General features: G+C 35.0%; 1 protein-coding gene across 1 annotated transcript in view; it reads right to left on the reverse strand.

Annotated features, from left to right (window-relative positions):
* The window catches only part of TLL1 (tolloid like 1), a 137,943-nt gene that overhangs the window by 18,711 nt on the left and 93,207 nt on the right, over positions 1-26,025 (reverse strand). The window contains exons 13-18 of the mRNA XM_042936680.1: positions 25,109-25,304; positions 22,899-23,024; positions 20,723-20,883; positions 16,598-16,778; positions 6,198-6,323; positions 3,917-4,044 (exon numbers count right to left, since the gene is read on the reverse strand). Of these exons, the coding sequence (XP_042792614.1) occupies positions 3,917-4,044; positions 6,198-6,323; positions 16,598-16,778; positions 20,723-20,883; positions 22,899-23,024; positions 25,109-25,304 (918 nt within the window). The remainder of the gene's footprint in view (positions 1-3,916; positions 4,045-6,197; positions 6,324-16,597; positions 16,779-20,722; positions 20,884-22,898; positions 23,025-25,108; positions 25,305-26,025) is intronic.

The following is a 26,025-nucleotide window of genomic DNA, read 5'->3' on the forward strand; positions in this document are numbered from 1 at the left end:
CTTTACATTTCTGCATATCTGTAATAAACTGACCACTCCTTATATATAGCTCAGCCCTTATATTATTGTATGCTAATATACATTAGATAGGGATTATCACAATATGAACCAAAAGAATATATTCATGATAAGTAAATATTATGCACAAGAATGCTCATATCTCTCAAAGGGCGTTGGATTTTATTATTCGTTTTACTCCATCATTCCAACACTGTCTAAATAGGCTTGATATTTGTAGTCTTATATATAAACCAAATCAACTAAAATATGTTTATCTCAAACACAGAGAAAGGTTGGTTTTACCCACAAACGATTACTTGCATGTCAGCCAACATAACTCAGTATCAAGTTAAAGGAATATTTGTGCTAGAAAGAACATCAGGTCTCTTAAAATTCACAAATATGGTAGCTTTCTTTATATCTCATGAAATTGTATTTAGGAATAATTTCCTTTGCTTCTCTATGAATACGTGAAATATTTAGAAATGTTTATTTTTCCATGCAGCCTAAGAAGGGTAACAATATATGAATTGTAAAGAAAGCTTCAAGATGCACCGAAGAGAGATCAAATGTTTTCCTTACTTTTTCTCTTTGCCTTAGCCCATAATAAAGAGACTAGCTTGTAGCTCAGTATCTATCAGCAGTTCTTGGCCTAAGGGCATTAAAAGATTTAATAACTTTTCAAGTTTCCTTGGAATCCATTTTCCAAATTCAGTTTGGGTTTCAGTTCTTCCATGAAAATTAAGAATTTCAAAGGAACCAGGCAAAATGCATTTATCTGGAACAATGTATCTTTTTGCTAAAAATCTCCTATATAATAAATGTCTAACCATACAGGAAAGTGACTGAATGATGTGATGTGGAATTATAAACAGTGTGGGCCAAATGTCCATTGGTTGCTACCTGCTACAGATGGTGATTTTGGTTTTAAAGTAGATTAGTTAGTAGTTTTATAACAAGTAGGGAAACAATGACAGTAAACGTAAGCAATAATGTTGAAATAGTAAGAATTAAAAACTACAGAACTGAAATATCACTTGAAGTTGGTAGCTAATGTTATGACACACTTTCTAGTGATTCCAGCTCTTAGAGTGTATTGAGAGTTAGGTTTTGTATGAACACCATTAATAGGATAAGGGAATTGGAATTAGTATTATGTTTCAACGCAGAAACTTTGGGGTGTCAGTAATGTGTGTTTAACAAGCTGTCCCGGTAATTCTGATGAATGCTAATATCTGAGAAAGCCTGGCTTTAGACCATAACTATACCACAAAGATCACAAAGTCAAATGCAATCAACATTTGCCTAGAGCTTCTGTTTTCTTTCTGGGAAATTCCTTCTTAGGATACGAGCAGGCATGACTATTATTGACAAACATGCTTTATGTTCTGACCCTCAAGTGGAATATTTGCATGAAAATTAAAGCTTGCAGTTTGTGAAGGAATATACTGTCCTAGAATTGGAAGGGGTGTTCAATAAGCTGAAAGGTATATAACTAAGAAAGAATAAAATACTGTCGTGTTTAAAATTGGGGTAGATCAAGAGTTCTATTTCCTCTTGGATATAGATAGCTGGAACTAGTGTTGCTTCTACCCTAACAACAAGAAAAACCCGTGTCAACTTTAAAGATCACTTTGCTGAATACATCAAAGAGCTGATGTCATTAGTCAACCAAGTAATATGCAGTCCACTGAATCTCAGCCTCCTCCAAGGAGAGAGGAGACACAAACACCTGTTCACCAGTGGCGGACCCTGAAAGGAAGAGATGCTGGGTGCCATATAACTAGGTAAGAAGTCTTTGCAATAAACTGGTAGAGGTCAGGTGTGGACTCGGGGAAGAGTCCAGAGCCCCTGCGAGCTGTAGACATAGGGGAGTTTGCACCCACTTGCAGTCTCTTCTCCATGGACCTCAATCTCCTGCTCATGAGAGAAATTGTGGGCACAGCAGGAGAAGGCTAAGTGCTTTCCTCAGTGTTGCAGGCTTGGAGGAGGAAAGTGGTCACTGCCATGAGCAAAAACATGAAGCCCAGAGGCAGCTTTTCTCTGAAAAACAAACTGTAAACCTCTGGGAAAGGGAAAGAAAACCGTCACCACCAGGGCAAGGACAAAGACTCACGGAAGCCAGGGGAAAGGTAAAACAACAATGACAATGACAGAAAAAAAAAAAAAAAAAACCCACAACACAACGAGCCACTTTTTCCCCTGGGGAACTGCTGGTCACAGGTTCTTAAGGCAGCAACAATAGAGACTTGCTACCACTATAGAAGGTCTTCTCTCATGGAAGACCAACCAGAGATAGAAGATGGAGTTTGGTCACCACAGAGAGAAGAGGCAGGACTGCTGAGGAAGGCCATTTCCAAGACCTCAACAATCGGGGCCTGTTTAAGGTGCAAGCTGTACTAAGACAACGGAGAACCCCTTGCCTTCCCCACCGGAGCAGCGAATACCAAGTAACAAGAAACTGGGGGAAGGAAAAGTATGGAGAGAGAAATAAGTCATGGTGGAGATGAACAGGGAAGCTAAAGTAGCAGTATTGCAAAATGCCTCTGAAATCCCAGCCTCCAATCTAAGAAAAAGGTTTTCAAGGCCAATGTCGCATTGAAGGTGATGGTAGGAACTAGAAAACCCACACTCAGCTTTACTGACTAGATTCCTCAACACCAGCCCCTGCTGTACCCACACATGTGCTAACAGCCTCCAGAAGAGATGTGTCTACTTCCAGACATAAAGTCTCTACTGTTATCCACATAATGTCTGGTATTTAATAAAAATTATATGACAAACAAAAAGGCAAGAAAAACAAACCAAAAAAAAAAAATCGCACCACTAAGAGAGAAAATAACCAACAGAACAGACTGAGACATGACCCCTATGTTTAAACTATGAAATGGAATTTAAAGTAACTATGATTAATACGCAAAAGATTCTAGTAAAACTGCAGACAACAAACAGTTGGGAAATTTCAGCAAAGAGATGGTGTTATGGACTGAATTGTGTTCTCCCCAAATCCATACATTCAATCCCTAATTCACAGTGTGGATGTATTTGGGGATAAGGCTTTTAGGGAGGTGATCAAAATTAAATGAGGTCATACAGGTGATGCCCTAGTCCCATAGGGCTAGTGTCCTTGTAAGAAGATAAGAAGGCACCACAGCTTACTGTGTCTGTGCATACACAGAATAAAGTCTACCATAAACTGAGTGGCTAAAACACAAAAAATACTGTCTTATAGTTCTGGAGGCTAGAATTTCAAGATCAAGGTGCTATCAGGTTTGGTCATGCCTCTTCTCCTGGCTTGTAGGTGGCCACTTCATTGCTCTACCCTTACATGGCCTTTATTCTGTGTATGCACAGACACAGTAAGCCGTGGTGTCTCCTTAGGGAGAGGAAGTCTAAGGATATCAGTATCCATCTAAAAAAAGGGCAACTACGTGATGCAAAAATGACATTCCACAAGCCACAAGGCAAAATTAATTTTATAAAAAATACATATGCTTTGTTTATGAGGTATACAGAATGGGCACAGCCAGTGCTATGTTGGGTTTAGGCCGATAGTCATTTTATTTCTTTCTTGCTGAATTTCTGATGTGTTTTTGTTCATTTACTGTCCCCATTTGCAAATATCATTACCAATAACATGTTAGGAAATAGAGCCTACTGTTTTGCAGTAACGCTGATAATGCCTTTTAAAGCATCCAGGATAAGAACACCACATGAGAGCTACATGGCTGTCATTACTGTCACCTTGATCTAGGAAATCAGGGATTTATTTAGTGTAAGTAGGAAAGCATAAGAAAGTATTTTCCAGCGGCCCACTAATGCAATTCAATTAAATAAACATTCAACTTATCTCCGTGTGCTAGCCACAAAAGACACGGGCAGTCCACTTAATAGAAAGAAGGATGAGCTCACTTACTAATTTGATCCGATGGCCAGGAGTGGTACTGATTTCCCACGTGCATTCCTTCCTGCTTGGGTACTTGTCTGGCCAGTTTGGACTGGTGATGAAGCCACTTGGACTGTGGATCTTCTGTTCGCACTCAGCTGTGCCAACAAGGATAATATAAGTCAGTCTGGAAATCTAGCCCAGGGTTGGTTTAGCAAGAAAGTAGCCCATTTACCCACTATCCCACTGAAAGATTTTCCTCAGTACTAACTAATCACCATGCCAATCTCTGTTATCACAGGCATCTGCCTTGGCAAACATGTTGCTGAGCATAATCAGGCAATGTTTGTTTTCTTGCTCACATGAAATTGTTTACAATGAATCAGATAGATGCTTAAAAAAATGAACTATTTTAAACTGCTAGATCTGAAAGCTCAGATTTTAACAGAGCAACATATACTGACATCAAAGCTATCAACGCTTGGCATGTACAAAATATCTGAGTGCAATGCCACAAACGGGGTTCAGTGGACTACACCATTTTCAATTCATTTTTTTCCCATTGGCAGAAACATCATTTACAGCTAATTGGCATCATTAAACCATTTTATGGATCATGTATTTACATTTTCCCTCACCCTTAGTTAAAGTAAATACTTGATATCTAAATCATAGTTTTAGCTGCTAAACTAAATGAACCCTAATTTCATCAAAGTAAAATGAAGCGTTAAGGGGAAAAATAAGTAAACAGCTGCTAGTCATGGAAATAACTTTTAAACTAATTTCAAAGACTATTTCATTCATTTAATATGAAATTTCTTTTATGTTTTTCACAATAAAATAACCTTACCTTAAAAGAGACTACTCCACATTGTTTATATCAAACTTCAAAAACGTTTAATATCAAAAAAAAATATTTAATATCCTCAGGCTGTGTCCATTCTCTGTAATTTATGAAGCAGCACCCTACCCATTCTAACTTAGACTGGGAGGTTTTTTTTGTTGTGTAGTAAGTTTCCTATGAAATCCTTTCTTGAAAATATTTAAAAATATTTAATTTTTAAAAATATTTAAAAATAAGCAGAGAAATAAGGTATCTAAATTATATTTGCTACTTGTGAGCCACAGGGTATATTCATACTTTGCAAAAGCTGTCTCTCTCTTTTTTTTTTTCTGAATTATCTTCCAATGCTGCGAAATAACTGGACTATTCCCCAGCCTGTTTATTCAACAAAACACTTTACTCAGTTACAAATAACAGTCTTCATGGGTTTATCTTCTCATATAGAAAGTGAAAAAAGGAAAAAAGAAATTCTTGTTTGCATATGATTCTGGGTAATATCATTAGCTCAATGAAAAAGCAGAAAAAATAACCCTGACATGTGACAATATTTGAAAGAAACTGAATGGAACAAGGGTCAGTTCAGGATATCCTGTACAATTCCAATGTTAATACAAAGACCTGCTATCTAACTGTGATTCTAGCCAGGGACGTACCAATCTGTACGTGCTAATAACTAAAGTTATAAAATCTGCCATGGTAATTCTTTCAAAATGGGCACAAATCCAATTTAAGTAGAAAATTCAGGAGAGACCCTCTAAGAATGAAATAAGAACTGAATAACTATTTCTTGTTTCCATCTAGCTCATACTGGTTGAGGAGATACAGATAATTGTTCTTATAAAATTAGAATATTTTAAGAGCTTAGGACCAAAAATGAATAGACTAATACTGTGCTATTAGATGTTTTTTTTTTTTTTTTTTTTTTTTTTTTTTTTTTTGGCCAAAATCATGACTTAAAACTTTAAATGGCACCATTTTCAAATGTCTTTCCTCTGGTAGGCATTTGAGTTTGATACTACTGGTATTTACAGTGCCATCGCTCATGTAGCATAGATGAGATATTTTGGGGAGGGAAATTAAACCAAATGCAAAACATTTAGCAGAAGTCAAGTTTAAATGTGGAGACTGTTACAGGGTCTGTTCTACGAGGACCTGGGGATAATGTGGTGCTTTTCTGGCTGCCAGATGGCATCACAGCCACTTCTGTATCTGTTTATACAAAGTTATTCGAATGCCACCCGTGTGTGAAGTGCAGAACTTTTGGGTATTGTGAAGTTTCCATTAGTAGGCTTGGATATCTGAACACCGTACATGTTTTTTGTTTTTGTCTTTGTTTTTTTTTTTTGACATTTGAACAGTCAACAATGATATTACTCATTGATATGATTAACTCTACTTGGAAGCAGTGCTTTACCCAAACTGCATGAAATTCTGGATGTTGTCAAGAAAAGAACACTCCCTTCGTACCTTCCTTGCAGTCATGTTTATTTTCATGCAGCACAAATCCATTACGGCACTGACACATGTAGCTCCCCATTGTGTTGACACACTCATGTTGACAACCGCCATTATCCTTAGAGCATTCATCTTTGTCTGGTGAAAAGATAACCCCACACTTTAGTAAGTAGCTTTAAAAACAAAGGATATCAAAGGGGAGTCTTTTAGTGCAGTTAACACTGGCAAAGGGTAAACTAAGTCACAGCTTTCTTTGTTGCCAACATAAAAAGATAAATAAATAAATAAATAAATAAATAAATAAATAAATAAGTAGAGTGTCTTAGTTTTACCCACTCCTTGTTTAGCTTGGAGCCTTATACCATGAATTGAGTGTCTAAGACTATTGGCTGTAGGATGACAACCTGTAGCCTTACACTCCGATGCTGGAGTAGGAGTTTTGAGTAGGAGAGAGGAAATGGATGGATCTTTCTCCAACTAATCTTAAACATTTATTGCCAATTTTTAAAAACAAATTTAAAATTGTGAGTGGTTTGAATAATTGCAAGAACTGGCATTTAAGTAGAGGGAAATTCTTTAATACGTTAGCCATGGTGTATAGACAGAGGCTAAACAAGGTTCCAAAACTTGTGTATAATCACTTTTAAAAAAAAATCACTCAGCATACCTACTGCAGTTGATTTTTTTTGTTAACTTTGCTGTTATGGTTAGCACTAATGAATCTGGACACTTCATAACAGTCCAAGACAAAACAAAATAAAACAAAACAAAACAAAACAAAACAAAAGTATCATCAGATTATCCTAAAGAAGTAACTTAACTTATATATTTTAAGCAAATATACTCCAGTAGACCAGTTTATTAATAAGTAATACCCTGAAGAGGCTTTTAGTGTGCTAGAAGCAAAGGTTAGAATAGGAAATATGAGCTTTAAGAAATAGCCAACAAATTCACTACAGGGAAAAAAGCCAAACTAGATTAGCAGGCAGTCAATCCAGTGAGAGGCATCAGCCACCATACTATGTCACTCAGCTGTCATTCCATGGCTGGCTTGTCCATTAAAGTCAAAACTGGCAGATTGCTCCTGACACACACAGATGATGACACATCACTCAGACTTTCATCACTCCCACAGCATAGAGAACAAAAGGACACATGACAGTTGTATCAGAGGTTGGCTAAATTCATAATTTCTACTGTCAACTGATTTTTCTAGTGAGAATTTGTGAGCTCATGGTGGCACCCAGATAGCTAAAGCTATTTTTGTATTTTTATCAAATCAATATTCACTCTATGGAAATGGGTTTAGGAAAAACATTTTTTTTATCAAAGAATCTGATAGTAATTTTTTTTTTTTTAAAAAGCACCCCCATTTCCCCTAGGCTAGTTTTATGGCTATCTGGTGTGTTTACACAGTTCCATGTGTTTCCACCTTAGCCTTAATATGCTACAATCATGAGGCTGTTAGCTTGCTAAAGGAAATAGGTTTCTTCTTTTTTTTTTTTTTTAATTTTTTTTTTTCTCAACGTTTTTTATTTATTTTTGGGACAGAGAGAGACAGAGCATGAATGGGGGAGGGGCAGAGAGAAAGGGAGACACAGAATCGGAAACAGGCTCCAGGCTCCGAGCCATCAGCCCAGAGCCCGACGCGGGGCTCGAACTCACGGACCGCGAGATCGTGACCTGGCTGAAGTCGGACGCTTAACCGACTGCGCCACCCAGGCGCCCCACTGATAGTAATTTTTAAGGATGCATCTATTTTTTTTCACTTTTGGAGACTGATTACATGACATAGCACATACATGGGATACACTCATGTATTGGTAATATCAGAATACTCAAAATGCATACAGACAGTCCCAAAGTTTTAAGGAATATATAAGAATCAATATATCTGTGATCTATGTGCTATCTTTAATACCTCCCCTACACTTTTATTTATTTTACTTACTATGTAGCCTAAGAAAAAGAAAAAAGAGTAGAATAAAGACAATTGTTCTCTAACAGTGCATCAACGTGTATAAGAAATCAGAAGTTAATATAGAATTAGCCTCCTAAAATTAATTTTAGAAAAATTTAAAATCATTTCAAAGCCCCACTCTCTTAATTGTGTCAACAGGGAAAATCATAGTTTATGAGTTATGAATGACTTCTGCAAAACAGGGGGATGGCAAGCCATACTTCTTACCATGATGGTGTCAGCTAATTTTAACGTGACTTTCCAGAGACTCTTTAGTTAAGATGCTTCATTTGTATACACACATATGAGTGGATGTAGAAACTCATTTCATCTTTGTTAAATGGAAATAACCAAGTTAAAATTTCTGGTGCCGGCATTACTTACTCTGAAACAGACACGTATTTCCCATGAAAATGTTTAAATAACGAATGTCTGGTGTACTTAAAACAAAACTTGATAGAGTGAACTTTAGTTGTACTATATGTCAACCAGACACTTTTTTAAGTTTACTCATTTATTCAGAGAGGAAACGGGGGAGGGGGGAGGGGGGCAGGCACAGGAGAGGGGGAAAGAGAGAGGAGGAGAGAATCTTAAGCAGGCTCCATGCCCAATGCAGAGCCCAATGTGGGGCTCAATCTCACGACTATGAGATCATGATCTGAGCCAAGATCCAGAGTTGGACACTTAACTGACTGAGCCTAGGTCAACCAGATTTCTGAGAGTTCTTTGGAAATCTAACAACTGCAAGCAAATTAGTTTAGAGAAAATGAGTTCCCATTTACAACTGACTGGTGAACAGATTAACTGCTCAGCGACAAACCCTATGATAGCAGGGACTGCTGGAATTATCTTTTTATCTGGAGCTGGTTTTAATTTAAAAATAAGTTTTTATTTGTAAATTTTAAAAATAATTTTTAGTGGAAAAATAAGACGGAGGGGAAGAAGAGAAAGAGGACAAAGAAGATTTTATATGGTCATTATTGTCTAAGTAACCATCGTACTATTTTCCAGTTTCTTTGTTGATTGGTGTTTCCTGCCTTCATCTCCACATCTGATGTGCCAAATATAATCAATGTCACAGGAAAATTAAGAGTAATAAAAATACAATGTTAGAATATCTATACTATATATACACCATATAAATGTATATATTATATATACAATGTATATTATATATACATTTATATATATTTATATATATACTATACATGCATTTCCATAGTATATATAGTATAGATATTTATATATGTACTATATATACCTATATATACAGATATATAGATATATATATATACACACTAGAGTTGAGCTAAAATTCAAAACTAGACTAATCAAAATCAAAACGGCAACTAAAAGCAGTAAAGTTATCATGCCCAGCAAAGTAGCATAGAAAACTGTGCCTCCATGTGTCAAATAATCAAATGAAAAGAGAAAATTTCAGTTAATATTGGAATACTTAAAATTATGCGCACAATTTACACTGGAGAAACAAAGAAAGCTATTTATTTAAATTAATGTTGTTATCTAGGGAGTAGTGCATACAGTGTGCTTATTTTAAAAACAGTTGTTTCAATAGAAGTAAATAAACTCTTCTAATTAAAGTGAATGTAATATCTGATTATCTGTTCATAAGAAATAGCATCATAAAAGACAAATTGCACAAATATATTCTGGACTTCTTATACATGGAAGTCATCAAACTAGAGATACAAACTATTAGCACACATGATTATATTTCACTTTCCTTTTCTCCTCCTAGGACACACAAAGTACAAATATGTTGAACAAGGAAAATCCAAAAGAGAGAAGGGAGGAGAATGGGGTTTTTAAATATTTCTCAGAATATCTGCATAATAAATTTAATAATTGAGAATTCTATCAACTTATTTGCAATTTTCCAGTAGTTCCATACTGTAGGCACAAAAATTTAAAAATAGTTTTTATTAGTGAGAGAAACAAATGTTTTGTTGAGTAGAAATAAAACATTTATTTTCTGCAGATGGAAATTAGCCTCCTTCTTTGGAATGGACGTATCTGCTTTCCATTCCTTCATGTTAGATAAAGGAAAGGTCCATTATTAGGAAAAAAGGAGGTGGCATTTTCCCATCAGAGGCCTTCAGAGTATCTCTGAGACTATCAGAAGCCATCAGTCTATGAATAATACATACTGGATGGAACTGAAGTGGTAACCTGTATCAAATTCTTGCAAGATTCAAAAATAAAAATTTTCTCTTTGCAGAAAGCTTCCTTGTCTGTAGGGGAAAAAAAAGTAAAGGGTCCATGCAAACAGAACAGAAACATATATAAGCAGACATACTCACACTAAATGACAAAAGATAAAACACAGGCCCACGCACACTCCCGCATAAACACATACACTCCCTTGCATATGCGGACATATACACGGCACATTCTAGTTTTAACATCGAACTAACAGTAAGTGATCATCTTCAGAACAGCACTAATAAACTCATATTACACGCTCTGTTAACTAACCAGAACTTAAAAAAAATCTTGAGGAAACAATGGCACTAGTAAATTCTACTGAGAGGTATGACTAGGACAATTCGCTCTTTCCAAAACATGCAAAACTTTAAGTATCATTAATAATAAAAACTTGTCAAAATCATAGGAAAGTCTCAATTGTTTAATTATTTGAAATTAATCACATTAACATTTGAAGTTTTCTTAGAATAATATCGGGCTGAATTTCTAAAAATATCTACAAGCATTCCATTGGAGAGTTGGTGTACAGGAGGAACAAGGTATAGAACTAACTGTAGGAAACATTAAAAAAAAATTCCTTAAAAGAAAGGCGGGGGGCAGGGGAGGAGGTGGTGACTGGGTGGCTCAGTCAGTTAAGCATCCGACTTTGGTTCAGGTCATGATGTCACACAGTTCATGAGTTCGAGCCCCGCATCGGGCTCTGTGCTGACAGCTCAGAGCCTGGAGCCTGCTTCGGATTCTGTGTCTCCCTCTCTTTCTGCCCCTCCCCCACTCTCTGTCTCTCTCTGTCTCAAAAATAAATAAACATTTAAAAAAATTCCTTAAAGAAGTAACTGTATGCAGTGAAAGCTGGAGAAAATGAAGAGCATGTCTGCTGAAATCACTTGAATTTAGAGGTAGAAAAGTCACACAGATTACTTTATGACTTCTACATCTGTCACAGACAAACTGGAAGTCAGGAAAGCTGGATTTTATTCCATTTCGGTCACTGAGCAAGTCACTGGGTCCATCAGTACTTGATCTGTGAGAGACTGCTCTTAAATGAACTTTATTCTCCAAATTCTCTAATACTTAACTCTAATTTAATTCTCACCAATACATCATCACCTAAAGAAGAGAGAATGTTTAATTCTTATTGGCCAAATCATTTTTAACAGTCTTTTCAAATAATGAATGCTAAAATTAAATTTTTAAAAACCCATCAAGTTTGACAAATATTGCTGCTTTTGCAGGCATAAAATCCTACTAATATTTCCTTTAAGTTTAATCCATTTAAAAAAAAATAACTTTCTTCTGAGAAGAATACAGTTAACTTTGCTTAACCACATAAAATAAGTAAACTATATCATGTATATCTGTGCAGATTTATGTACTTGTGTTCAAGTATAAAATCGCGCAAAATTAAGTGTGGTTTTACTATCATATGAAGTAAAGTATTACTGTTAACTGAAAAACAAACCTCATTCAGTTAAAAAAGATAACAGTAACATATTGTTTGACCAGATCATCTCTTAGGAAATGCTTATGCCATTTCTGATTTAGCTAAAACACTGAAGAGGTACACGATTTTATATCATGACTTTGTCCTTATTTCCTTATTAGCTTTCCTATTACTTCATTATGTTGTTTTTAGAATATATTCTAAAATCAGTACAGTATAGGACACTTTGATTTTGGTGGTGGACCTTGTGGAGTTTCTGCTGTATAATATAGTAGTAACTCCTAAATGTTCAAGCTATAGCATTTTTCATGGCTAATGAAAGATTTTATTATGTTAATGTTAAGATTTTAAATCATAACTTATTGTGATGGTTTCTTATTTTCATCAACATGTAAGTGACAGAATTCTTTATTTTGCTAATAAGTTCTCTTAAAAGTCATTCTTCTGATTCCATTTCTTAGGTCTATAAAGTGCTTATTTAAAATGAGAAGCTATTGGCACCCCTGGGTGACTCAGTTGGTTAAGTGTCGACCCTTCATTTTGGCTTGGATCATGGTCTCAGTTTTGTGAGTGCTGACAACTCAGAGCTTGCTTAGGATTCTCTCTCTCCCTCTCTCTCTGCCTCTACCCTGCATGTGCTCTCTATCTCTCAAAATAAATAAACTTAAAAAAAATGAAATGAGAAGCCGTGTATGAAAATAACTGGAATATCTACGTGATTATTTTATTAAATATTTCTCTTTTGGAAATGATGCTATAAATATTTGATTTCACTGTACACATTTAAAATCTAAACATATTTTCTTGTCTTTTTATTCTTGATGTATCACTTAGCTGCAAGAAAGCTAGATTTTGAATAATTTTTGTTTCCAAATAATATGGAATCACCTACTATCAAATGTTGTTTCTTCTATTTATTGAATTCCTTGGTAATTATTCCTAGTATAAGACTGTGGAAAAAATAGCTGAACATGTTATATTCTTCCCCATGTTTTCATAAACTTATAGTCACTTCTGAAATATTTAGAACACTGGTTACAAACAGAATCACTTAGGACTTCATATCTCTCAATTAACATATACAATACAGTAATAACACATTTATCCCATTGTCTATTTTAAGATAATACTATTAAATAACTATAAAGTTAAAATTATAAAATTTAACTCAACTGAAAATACTTATATTAGGATTATTAACCTGTATTAGTATTGATGAAGTAATTAATGAAAGAGATGACTTTAAAAATGTCTTCACTCTCAAAGGTCAAAGTCTATTAGGTAAATGTTTGCAAATTTAGAAACATTTGGGGTAACAGTTAGAAATATGCTATGTGTTTTTCTTCTAAAGTTATTTTTGTATTTGATTTGAAAATTGAAAGAAATTGGACAAAAACTATAATGCACCGTCTTCCCACCTTAGCACAAACATTCTTGGTATTTTTATACGGCAACTTTCAGGTTTGTTCCCCTCCACATGCTTAGCTATATGCATAGCGTGCAGATAGTTTGTACCTAGATTTCCATTAATGTTTTGTCACATACAACTTTATACACCACAGAATCTTTAAACCATCTCTATCGTGTGGAAAAGTCCACAAAGTGTATTTGATATAATTTATTTACCATTTTCTTCCTGTCACAAAATTAGGTTGTTTCTAATTTCTATCACTATCATAGTATATTGAAATCCTTCTTCCAGATTTTGAAATATCTCTTTATAAATATGTCTCAAGAATGAGATTTCTGAGACAACTGGAATAGTCGCTGTAAATGACTCTTGATCCCTATGCTAAATTTCTTTCTAAAGAGTTTGTTACAATAAATCCAGTAATATGTTTTATCAAATACCCCAAGAGTAAATTTCAACAAACAAACAAAAATCTTTCAATTTTGTTTGTGAAATATAATATCCCCATGGTTTACATGCCTACTTTCTAATAAATATAATGAATTATTTAACTTTGAACGCATAATTATATATTATTACATTTAAAGCATTATTAGATCTCTGAAATAACATTTTTAATGTGAATAGAGCATGTCTATTAAAATAGGTGATCTTCTGTAAATTATGACTTTGTAAGATGATCATGTTTAGGACATTAGGTAAACTACGAATGTGTTACCGTCTCTTGATAGCACCACAGCAGCTCTTTATTATAATATAATGTTTTTACCTCCCCTTTCCCTGAGCAAACATCGTCCCCACCAACCTAAACTCCCAGGAAATTAAACGTGAAATAGATTAATACTCATCTAGAACCACAGTATTTTAAATATGAATTTGACAAACGGCTGATATTTTTCAATGCATCACAAAGAAACAAAGGAAATGTATAGTTAATGATAATTACTTGGAGTTACAAATTATTAATCTAATAAAGAAGTGAAAAGTATATCTGTTGTTTTTCAGGTCACAGATATGTTGAGTGTAACACATAACGAAGGCTATTTGCAAAGGGCATGATGTGCTCTTAGACAAACCAGGACATGCTGGGGTTTAAATGCTTGTGGCACTGAGCCATTTACTTAACTCCTCAGCTGTTTCTTCTGTCAGGTGACTATAATAGTGAGAATATTACATCCTTATTTTGATTATTAAAGAGGTGATGCATGCCTGCATAATAAATTCTCAAAATGGAAGCTATCCTATGAACACTCGGGGTTTAATTTCCCCCTCGAAATTCATTGTTCCATTTACTTCACTACCTACATTCCACCAAACAGTCTAGACTAGACTCAATGTTACCTAGTTGATTTATACTTTTTAAATATAGCACTGATAAATACCAAAAACAGACACAATTTCCTAAAATGATCTGCATCGGTGAATATGATTTACAGCAAATTAGTTGTTATGGGCTCAAGTACTCCCAAGGCACTCAGATAATTTTACAAAGCACAGCTACACAGACAGGAACAAAGACTATGTACTCGCATGTGCTGGAGAACATCATCTTCTCTATGTCCCCTTATATTTGTATCATAAGAATTAAAGTAGCATGCTGTATATTTCAACAGTATCATTCTAAAGACACAAACAATCTGTCTTTACAATTTGAAAGTTTTTCCCGACCAATAATATCAGATAATGAGTTTTAAATATTCTGAGTAACTTTAAATTTAAGCATCCTTTGCCACCAGTATATGGAGAATGTATCTTTTAAAAAGGTAATTATTTAGTAAAATGTCGACTATGGTACAGTGAAAAGGATCCTGAATATCATTAATATTATGATACAATTTATTCACTTTATAATTTCCATTTTTAAAATAAATATTTTGGCGGTTCTAAAATAAGAACCCTTATCTCTAACCACTGAGTCACGTAAAATTTGTAAAACATGATATGCAGAAAATAGTGAAGTCTAAGAAAGCCTTGCTTTCATCAAATTAGGATATTAAAATGCTACTTTGAATAACATAAATCTTAAATGAAAGCCTGAGATGAATTTTTAAAAGGCAATTAAATCTGGGGGAAGAAAGGCAAGGTGAATAAGACAGCCAAGATCCCTTGTATTTTGAATGTACTTCTGTGTATGACGTGGACCTCAATGGAGTTTGTGAACCATTAACTTCAATTACACTGAAAACCCCAAACAAACCCCGGGCACTGTAAATCTCATTAATTTTAAACACATGGGGACTGGAATAAATGGACTTTGAATTAACTCAATCCAAATTACCTAATATTAAAACATAATTGGAATTCAGTTGCTTTAAACTGCTTGCCAGTCTGAAAGGCAGAATAGATTGCTATACTAGGGTTTATTATAATTTTATCTACTTTTGAAGTTTCAGAATATTATCTTTATAAGTAAAGTATGATTCCAAAATTGGAAAAATAAAAGGAATTTTCACTGATATTTCTGTATATTTCCTTAAAGTTGAGGGATGTTCTAACAAATACAAGCTCTAGAAGAGGGAAATTTTACTATGAGTTGGTTAAACTAAATATTAAATTCCAAACAGAAGGGTCAACTGTTAAATATACCTGATAATCTCTTATTTTTAGTAAAATTATAATTTCAATATTTGTAGGTTTCATACTATAATCTTTTCTTTTTTTTTTTTTTTTTTTTTCAACGTTTATTTATTTTTGGGACAGAGAGAGACAGAGCATGAACGGGGGAGGGACAGAGAGAGAGGGAGACACAGAATCGGAAACAGGCTCCAGGCTCTGAGCCATCAGCCCAGAGCCTGACGCGGGGCTCGAACTCACGGACCGTGAGATCGTGACCTGGCTGAAGTCGGACGCTTAACCGACTGCGCCACCCAGGCGCCCCTACTATAATCTTTTCTATAGTGGCAAGGCAAAGTATGATTTTAATATCAATTTAGCAGTAAGAATGAAAATATAATAAAAGGAATAAGAAAAAGGTTGTTAAATAATAAGACCAAAAAATGTGTTGGTAAAATGAGATCAGATATTCCAAAAACAAAGATAAACCATTTTGAAAAAGCCTGCCACTTTTTCAAAGTCTTGTATCATAATCCCCGTCCATTTATAAAGTCACCGTATGAAAACACTGTAATAACTTTGTGTTATTTGTATTAGCCTTCATAAAATTTGATTGTTAAGCGTTTAAGAGCTACATTTTATCAGGGCCCCAATTATTAACCTTCTATTTTTTAGTAAAAAAAAAAATTGTTAAACCTACAATAAATGTTCGTGCATTCTATGTCCCTCCAAGTTACATTTACAGAAAACTATGAAGAATAGATAATAATTTAAGCCAATCCACCTTGAAAGTCCACGATATACACATGGAATATTGATACCTGAGAAGAAATGTGCTTTGAAGCCCTTCTTGGATACAGTGTTGTCAGATCTGAATTCAATTCTCATATTGTTGAACTGAGATGTGATCACTTCAGGCACTTCGGCACCACAAAATTTGCCATGCAATTTAGACTCCGAGGAAAGGCCACTCCAAATCTCCACATAATCATATTTGCAAACCTAGAAAAAACAAAATGATTACAGACACCAGATTTTAAGAGTCTCATGCTCTACTGACTGAGCTAGCCAGGCACTGTATAGTCACAGATTTTAAAGTGTCAGAGGATTGACATTCATTTTTGAAAAGTCTACTATTTCTTTCTCTCTTTAGTCCTCTGGTAGTCAAATTGGAATTAACAAGTAAACAAAAAAAAAAAAATCAGAGAAAGAGTCCAAATATGAGGTGGATGGCATGAAAAATACTAGTGAATTTTGCTCTGAATACTTATTTGTATATACAAATGTGTGTTTGTTTATATGTATTTACAACATATTTTTTTTCCCAAAGAATAGAGTTTAGGAGAACTGAGATGAATATTTGTTGAGATAATGGTGCTGATGGTCACAAGAACATCCTTTGCGGCCTTAAAAAAAAAAATTAAATGTTTAAATATTTTCACTAGGAACTGTGAAAGAACTTGTGCTGTCTTAGTTAACGCTGACAACAATTACATCGAATTGACCATTTAGGGACACCTGGGTGGCTCAGTAGGTTAAACATCCGACTCTTGGTTTTGGCTCAGGTCATGATCTCACATTTTGTGAGTTCGAGCCCCACATCGGGCTGTGTGCTGTCAGTGCAGAGCCTGTTTGGGATTCCATCTCCCTCTCGCTCTGCCCTTCACTTGTTTGCTCCCAACCTCTCTCTCAAAATAAATACAGATAAACTTTACAGAAGAAAAATTTTAAAAATCTAAAAAAATTGGTACATTTGAAGTCTATAAAACAACCATTAACAACAGAAACTTTCCTTTCTACCGTAAAGATAAGAAAACTGAGGTTCAGAAATTTTTAAATAAAAAGTCCAAAATTATACTTATCATACATGGCAGTTTAGTGAAAACAGCACAGAGTTTGCCTTGGTCCAGTGCTGTCTCCCAGAAACGCTGTGTCCTAATCAGAAGAGTACCCTTAGGAAATTTCAAAGAAGACACAGACACTGTGGTATACAAGAAAAAGGATACCTCGTCTTTCAAATTCATCAAACAAATTGATACTTCTTAACTTCTTTGAGTTGCTAGGCACTATAAAGTTACTCTGTAGCTATACCATACAATTGCAAACAAATAAAAACTCTATGTGGTCGAATGGAGAGGGGAACTTACACTAAAATAAAGTAGACTCATTCTGTTTTATATGTAACGCACTAACAACACCAAAGTGGAAGAAGCTACGTGAGTGCCAGGCATTCTTAAGCAATTTTATGGCTACTCTAACAGATGTTTCCATAATACACTTCTCCAAAGTTCCAAGAGAGCACATTCTAAAGAATATATCTTGCATGAATGACCTTATTACATAAATGTGTAATTAGCAAGGTTTAACAATGCATATGATTGAACCCTGGGGCATGATCTGTACTTTGCAATATGTCAACTCAAATTGAAGTTTCTTGTGATATTAATTAGGTGATAAATAAGCAAAAGGTTGTTAGGAAAAAATTAAAAGTTTACAACTTCAGCCTCTGTTTAGAGAGGGCTCTGGCACAGACTAGGAGAATGTTACCAAGGTTAAAATTGTTTGACATCATCTTTCCTTTGGATATCAATATAATGAATACAACAATGGACTTTCAACTTTGTTCGATATTCTATAAGTCAAGTTTTTGCTCATGTCTTTATTTTAAGTAAGCAAGACATCAAACCACAAAAATACACAGAATTCTGTAACAGCCTTCCACATAGTAATATCATTATAAGTTTAAGAAACTTGGGATATCTTATCGAGTTTATAGAGGGTCCTTCAAGGAATAAAGAACACAGCACCCATGGGAAAAATGCTTTCAGAATACAGTGACCCATTTATTTAAAACCATGTATCCCCCCATCCTCTTGAATACAAACTTCTAGCCTTCCTAGTAACATCTATCAACTAATGAATCAAAAATGTTGTATCTGTCACAACTAATAGCTTCAGGGGAAACTGACAGAGTAGAAGTCATTCAACACTAAGTTCATACCACATCACAGAACTGGTAGGGAGATGATCATTTTCAAAAAGGGTCGCTCATATGAAACCTTTTCTAAAATTGCTATAAAAATCTGTTCTTCATTTCAATATTTCTCCAAATTTCAGGGAATTATTAAAGGAAAATGATATGTCATGTGGACAGAGTATGTTAGAAACATAAACAGTTTTTGCCATCATAAAATGTACACATGATGTAAGGAAGGTCTCAAAAGAGACCAGCTGAGCTCTCATTTCTATAATTCTCTGAAATACATAAGTTCATCACCTTTCAGATTTTAATTTCCTTTAAGGAAACACAAAAGTCAGGAACTTCTTACCTCAAAACCATTAGTAGGACTAAAAAAATGCACACGAGTGCCTTGATGGACTACTACAGGCAGAATTAAGAGAAAAAAAAATAAAAGGAATTAAGAAAAAATAAAGAAAAGCAGGAGGGGGAAAAAAACAAAGATACATATACAAAGACAAAATAATGGTGTAAAAATCCCTAAATATTACCAACTATTATTTCCCAGGAGAATAGATACATTATATTTCTGTTATCTCACTTCTTTATAAGTGGTCAACATATATATGTATGTATATGTGTGTGTGTGTGTGTGTGTGTATATATATGTCAGAGACAAAATAATTTTTGAGTTGATTTTATCATACTTAAAAGTTTTAAATCATGTTTGTTTTAAAACGATCACAGAAGTCATTGGAAGAAAGGACATGGAAGTTAGAAAATTAAAAAAAAAAAGAAAAGGAAGTGGGAAAACTCAACAAAACTGAAATTAAACCAATGTTGACCAATCATACAAAGGACACAGTCCTAAAAGTTCTCATTTCTAGACTTGACATTCCATTCGAATTTGGTGTGTGTGCACTAGCACGTAGGAATTCTCAAATAAATGATTTCACTTGTTTGAATGTGGCCACCTGGCAGAAAATGGGTCCTTTATTACAATAAGCTATATTTTGTAAAGGAAAGAGAGTCAACTAAATGCTTCTTTGATTGAGATTAAAAAATTAATCTTTATTTATAATCATGAACATGTTCATAATGAAAAACTACTTAATACTGAAAATATACTCATCGCCACAAGTAAAATATAGCAGGTTATTCTAAATGGCTTCTTCCCCCACTTTATTTATTTCAAAGAGTTGGGGGAGAGGGGCAAAGGGAAGGAGAGAGAGAATCTTAAGCCAGCTCTGTGCTCAGCATGGAGCTCGACATGGGTCTCAGTCTCACGACCCTGGGATCATGACTTGAGCAGAAACCAAGAATTGGATGCTCAACCAACCCAGGAGATAGCTTAAATAGCTATTTTTGTTTTGACTCAAGCAGTGGATATTAGTTGATTGATGTTTTTAGAAAAGTCTCTGTGACATGAAGCTGACCTTAATTTTTCCATATTTCTTGGATAAATCAAGCTGTATAATAATACACTAAGTAAAAACTCCCTCTAGGTAATTTTCAGTCTCCCAGAAAGTCTAAAATATCATCCAATGTTGTGGCGTCTGGGTGGCTCAGTCAGTTAAGTGCCCTACTTGGGCTCAGGTCATGATCTCGTGGTTCACGACTTTGAGCCCCACATTGGGACTCACTCTCCAGCTCAGAGCCTGGAGCCTGCTTTGGATTCTGTGTCTCTCTCTCTGCCCCTCCCCTGCTCACACTCTGTGTCTCTGTCCCTCAACATAAATAAACATTAAAAGATTTTTTTAAAAATTTAAAAAAATAAAATAAAAATAAATATCATCCAATGCCAACAGAAATTACAAACAGTTGCAGAAATGAACAGTACAGCAAAGACTATAACATCTATATGACTGTACTTCTGTAACCCTTCCCTCCTTCCCTCCTTCCTCCCTTCCTCCCTTCCATTTACCAGGTTGTCTTCAGAGGTTCCCAAAACACAACAGAAAAAAAATTGTATTTATTATTCACTTACTTCATTGCCTTCCAATTCAAAAAACTCAAACTTCATAGAAATTCTGTATTGGGTTGGTGCAACCACTTGCCACACACAGTTTTTATTAGGAGGGTACTCCTTGGGCCAGCCTGGAGTGGTTATAGTGCCATTAAGTTTGGTAAGAAGTCCGCCACAAGCCGCTAGAAGGAAAGAAAAGGACAAAGTTTTCTCCTATAGAGTCATTCCCTTCTTAGCATCTTTCCATCGATAACCAAACATCTCAGCATTAAATTTCAACCATCTTCCAGATTTTTCAAAATCTAGAAAGCCTCAGTCTCGGCTCCTTAGTTTTTACTACAACTATTTTAATTATCTAATCCCATTTATAAGGCACTAATTTGTAGTTTTGGATCCAAACAAGCTACGACTGTATAACAACATTTCAGATCACTTTAAAGTTAGGAAAACAACATAAAGAAAACTGGGTGTCAATTCTCTTATCTTTTCAATGGGTAGTATAATACCTACACAGTATGGTTGTAAGCATCAATATAGGCTGATGTAGTGAGACCAAAATCAGTTATTTATCTCTTCAAACTCATTTTGCCCAAGATGAGCAACTCTTGGGAGTTAGTGAGCCAGCAAGCTGGATACACTAGAGTAAATAGATCATATTTGTTATTTGAAAACCTCATTTAACAACTGTTTTTCTTCCCCTTTTGGATGATCTATTTAAAAGAGGTACTATTTAATACCTTACCTCTCTTGCTTATTGTTAGTGAAATTAGCAAAACAGGGTATCCAAAAGTAAAAAGAACACATATTGTACAAGGTTTGTAACTAATTCCTAGGGAGTCAAGAGTTACCTAAAGTAACTGCTCTCTTTATTTTAATTGCCTTTGTATATATATGTGTACGTATGCCTATGTGTGTGTACATATGTATATTACTACATCTATTCATGTATTGTAAAAACTTCCTGGACTTTCACATCTACCACTTTTTGCTAAATTATTATAAAGTAAAATAATTATTCTTAGGCACCACACTGAACCAACAGCCACATTGTCTGGTATACAATGTCCTCTGTTTTAAAGATACTGTATCGCCTACTGTGTCTATTTCATCTGAGTACAGAGAGCAGATCAGTAGTTTAATAGACAGGATGGAGACTTTTGTCACAGAGGAAAGTTGAAACTTTTAAGAAGAAACAGAGAGACCGACTTTTTAACGTAGGTCAGGAAGCAAAGACGTCCGCCAAGTTTGCCACTGTTATGTCCTCTATTGCAGACACCATAGAGAGCAAGGTGCTCATTTTTAGGCAACTTCCATTTGCACTTTTGTGGGCACCACCAAAAGTAAACTTAATAAATACATCATGATAAGTAACGCTAAGTTGCTACAAGCTTTATGAAGATGATTTGGGCAGACATGTTGAGAGAGGAATAAAGGAGGAAGTGACCACTGGAAGGAAGACCAGTGTGTTTATTTTGTAATCCAAGCATGGGGCCTGTAAGAGGATGAAGCAGGGGAGATGGGAAAAAAAGACAAAGCTTTAAATTCTGAAGGAAGACATCACAGGACATGGCAACAAAACATTGTGCAAGAAATCTCCTCTTAGAATGTGTAGAGGAAATGGGGAAAACAGCAAGACCTCTTTGTTTATGAATCATTTATCGATAAAACACATTTAGCTCCAACTTTATATTTGTGCTAAATACTAAAGATACAAAAAAAAAATTCAGATTCAGGATTCTGCACTTTAGTAAGAGAGATATACCCATAAAATATGTTAAGAAAAGGTAAAAATAAATGCCAGACAGATGGATAAAAATCTAGGTTTCGATAGAGATAAAAATAGAAATAGATGGATAGATAGATGGATGATATAGATAAATAGTGAGAGCGAGAGCGAGAGCGAGAGAGAGAGAGAGAGAGAGAGAAATACACATATAAACAAAGTGGCCTGGTAATCAGAGGAGGAAATGACTGATTCTATAACAAGAACCCAGGCTAGGAGTCATGTTAGCTATGACGAAACACTGAGTCTTAGGACTCTTGAGGAAACCTCTTGAGGAAAGAGTTTCTGTGGAGGAAAGGAAAGAGGGAAGCAGAGGGGAAGAAAATGACAGGATAGGAAAGAAAGAAGGAATGGAGCGGCGGTGGTGATTTGGAGGATTCAGGCAGGAAGCGCCACCTGCAAATGCAGCCCTACCTTCACAGCCCCTCTTGTCAGGTCCCAGCTCGTAGCCGGGCTCGCACACACACTGGTAACTGCCCAGTGTGTTCAGGCATCGCTGTTCACAGCCCCCACGGTCAGGTTTGGCGCACTCGTCTTCCTCTGCAAAGATGGCGAGAGTTAGAGAACAACGAGACACAGTATTTGGTTTTACATATTAAGGTGTAAAATTTTCTGAAGAGGTGACACTTAATAACTGAATAAAACAGGGACAATTGATTTCTTCAACAAAGGGCCAGGGCAATTTGTAAGCCCTTGACAGCTGGTATACCAGAATTCATGTCACTGCAATCTAAGAAGTGTATAAGAACCAAGGGAGGGACTGGAACCTTCTATCAGTGCCAACTGAGATCACCTTATCTCAGACAAGTATGTGGGTTTTTGTTTTTTTTTTTTCTGATTTTTAAGGGCTAAAAGAATTCTTACAATGTATAAAATTTCCAGAATAAAATAGAAAAGCTTACTGAAAATATATAGCTTCACCTGTTGATTTCATAGTATAGTTTGCTAGATATCCTAAGAAATGCTTTTAAAGAAATGCCATTAACTGCAAAAATATAGTGCACAAAAGAAGTTACAATACAATCTTACATTTAAAAAAAATGCCATGAAGAAACAGCTTATGGTAAATGTAAATTAAAAAGAAAGAAAATTCAGAAACCTACTGGACCTCTTTAGGGGAGCCTGGGTGGCTCAGTTGGTTAAGCATCTGACTTTGGCTTTAGGTCATGATCTTACGGTTTGTGAGTTCAAGCCCCACGTCGGGCTCTGTGCTAACAGCCTGGAGCCTGCTTCAGATTCTGTGTCTCTATTTCTCTTTCTTTGCCCTTCCCCAGCTCATGCTACGCCTCTCTCTCTCTCTCTCTCTCTCTCTCTCTCTCTCAAAAATAAATAAACATTAAAAAAAATAAAAGAAACTACTGGACCTCATTAAATGTAAAGCTTTCAGCGCTTTCTATATAGACATACTGATCCAGGAAATATTAAAATTCCATATTTTGTAAATACATATGCTATTTTAATTATACATGGAAATATAAATATATATATATGAAATAAATACATATAAAAATATACACTATTTAAAACAGCATAGATGATAAGATATTCCATAATCTCAACCTTCAGAAATAACCTAGTGTGAGTTAAGAAAATAGCTAACAGTATTCTCAGCAGAAACTCTGCATTGGCCAAAGTCCAAGCATTTTTGGTAACCAAATATATAAACATCACAGGAGAGAATCTTGATAGAATGTTTCTTGTACTGTAAAATCCTACATATAGAGAAGAACTAAAGCACGTGAACGTGCATTTTAATAAACACTTTTAATACATCTAGTGAAAGCGCCAAGGTTTTCTGCCTTTCAAATCATATGGTGAATAGCAAAGTAATACTCAGGGAAAATCCATTATAATGTTCTTTAAATAATCAAATGTTAAAATGTTTGGTTATTAATCACACTAAATTTTGACATACACAACTAAATCCATCATTTATCATATAAAAATCAGTGTAGAGAATGTTTTGTTTCTCTCCCCATAAAAGAGTTTTTACAATGACACACTTAATGTTAAGTGCCTATGAATTTTCCAAATGCAAATTTGACACTATGTGCACTAAAATGACTTTCTTTTTACCTGAGTAATACACCCCAAATATGAGACATGAAAATACACTAAAATTTGTTTATGTGAGTAAATATTAAAGCTGATCAATAATAATTCTTTGTCAAAAAGGCACTTTCGGTATCAGAATATCCTACTTCTTCTGAAGAAGGCCATACATTATTTTCATCGTGGTGGAATGCTATTATCTATAGGATGGTTTAGAAATGCTGTCACTTGGAAATCAATTGATGAATGATGTATCAGTAAACTTTCTTCTGATATGAATCCTATGTTTATTATATTGCAAATGTTTTCTCCCTGTCTGCATTCCCTTTCTGGATTTTGCCATCTTGACTGTTTCATAAAAAGCAGATGACAGAATATCCTAATGAGGCTCCCAGCCTGTTCTAGAAAGTTCCTAATTCCAGTATTATACCGGTAACCTTCTACTATCAAAAGTCATCCAAATATCTTTCCCAACAGTGCATTCAGTATAACTTTCCTCTCTTAACTCGAAGTTAAAGATCACATTTATTCCTCACCAAGGAAATATCACACTTTAAATCACTTCGAATTACCTTTAAAAAAATTGGCAGCAAACCCAGCCTTGTTCACAGTTCCGTCAGAAACGAATTTCATCCACAAGGTGTTGGAGGTAGATCTGATATCTTCAGGTTTATCATAACCACAGAAACGCCCTATCAAAGGGCTGTTTTCACTGTTTCCATCTCGAACTTCTAGGTAGTCATAGGCACAGTTGTCATGTCTTTCAATCTGCAATAACAAAAATATGCGAAGATATACATATTTTGAACTTTTTAAATGTTTATTTATTAATCTTGAGAGAGAGTGTGTGTGTGTGTGTGTGTGCATGAGTGGGGAAAGGGGCAGAGAGAGGGAGAAAAAGAATCCCAAGCAGGCTCCTTGTTGTCAGCAAGAGCTGGAATCAAGAGCCAGATGCTTAACTGACTGAGCCACCTGGGCGACCCTGTGAAGATATATCTAATTAGCAGATAAAATAATTTCTATACAAAGACTATTATATATGCTCAGTGCCATAGTGCTGACATAGTCACATAACAAATTACTTACAGAGCTTTTCTTGTGAGTGTGCATGACAATATCACAACAACACCACCCATGAATAAAGGGCATAGTTTTCTGGTACACAGGAAGAGGTAAAAAAAAAAATCTATGGAAGAGTGCATCAGAATCAACAAATGCTAACTGCTTCATAAAAGAAAATAAAAATACAAGTAGTACAAAGCAAAAGAAAATACAGACTGAAAGTTATTAAAAATCTGGGCCAAATATGGCATAAGCAATGTATAATTTGTCCTGAAACATAAAATCGCTGGTAGTTTATCAACAAAACTGTTATTTTATTCACAGAGAAGCTTGATTCAAATTCTGTTGATCAATACTGCACTGTTTAAGTTCATAAATCTCTTTTTAAAGAAAAATCTGATAATATAAAATTACATTCTTTCTTGTC

The sequence above is a fragment of the Panthera leo genome, chromosome B1 (genome assembly GCF_018350215.1).
Source record: "Panthera leo isolate Ple1 chromosome B1, P.leo_Ple1_pat1.1, whole genome shotgun sequence".
NCBI classification, from domain to species: domain Eukaryota; kingdom Metazoa; phylum Chordata; class Mammalia; order Carnivora; family Felidae; genus Panthera; species Panthera leo.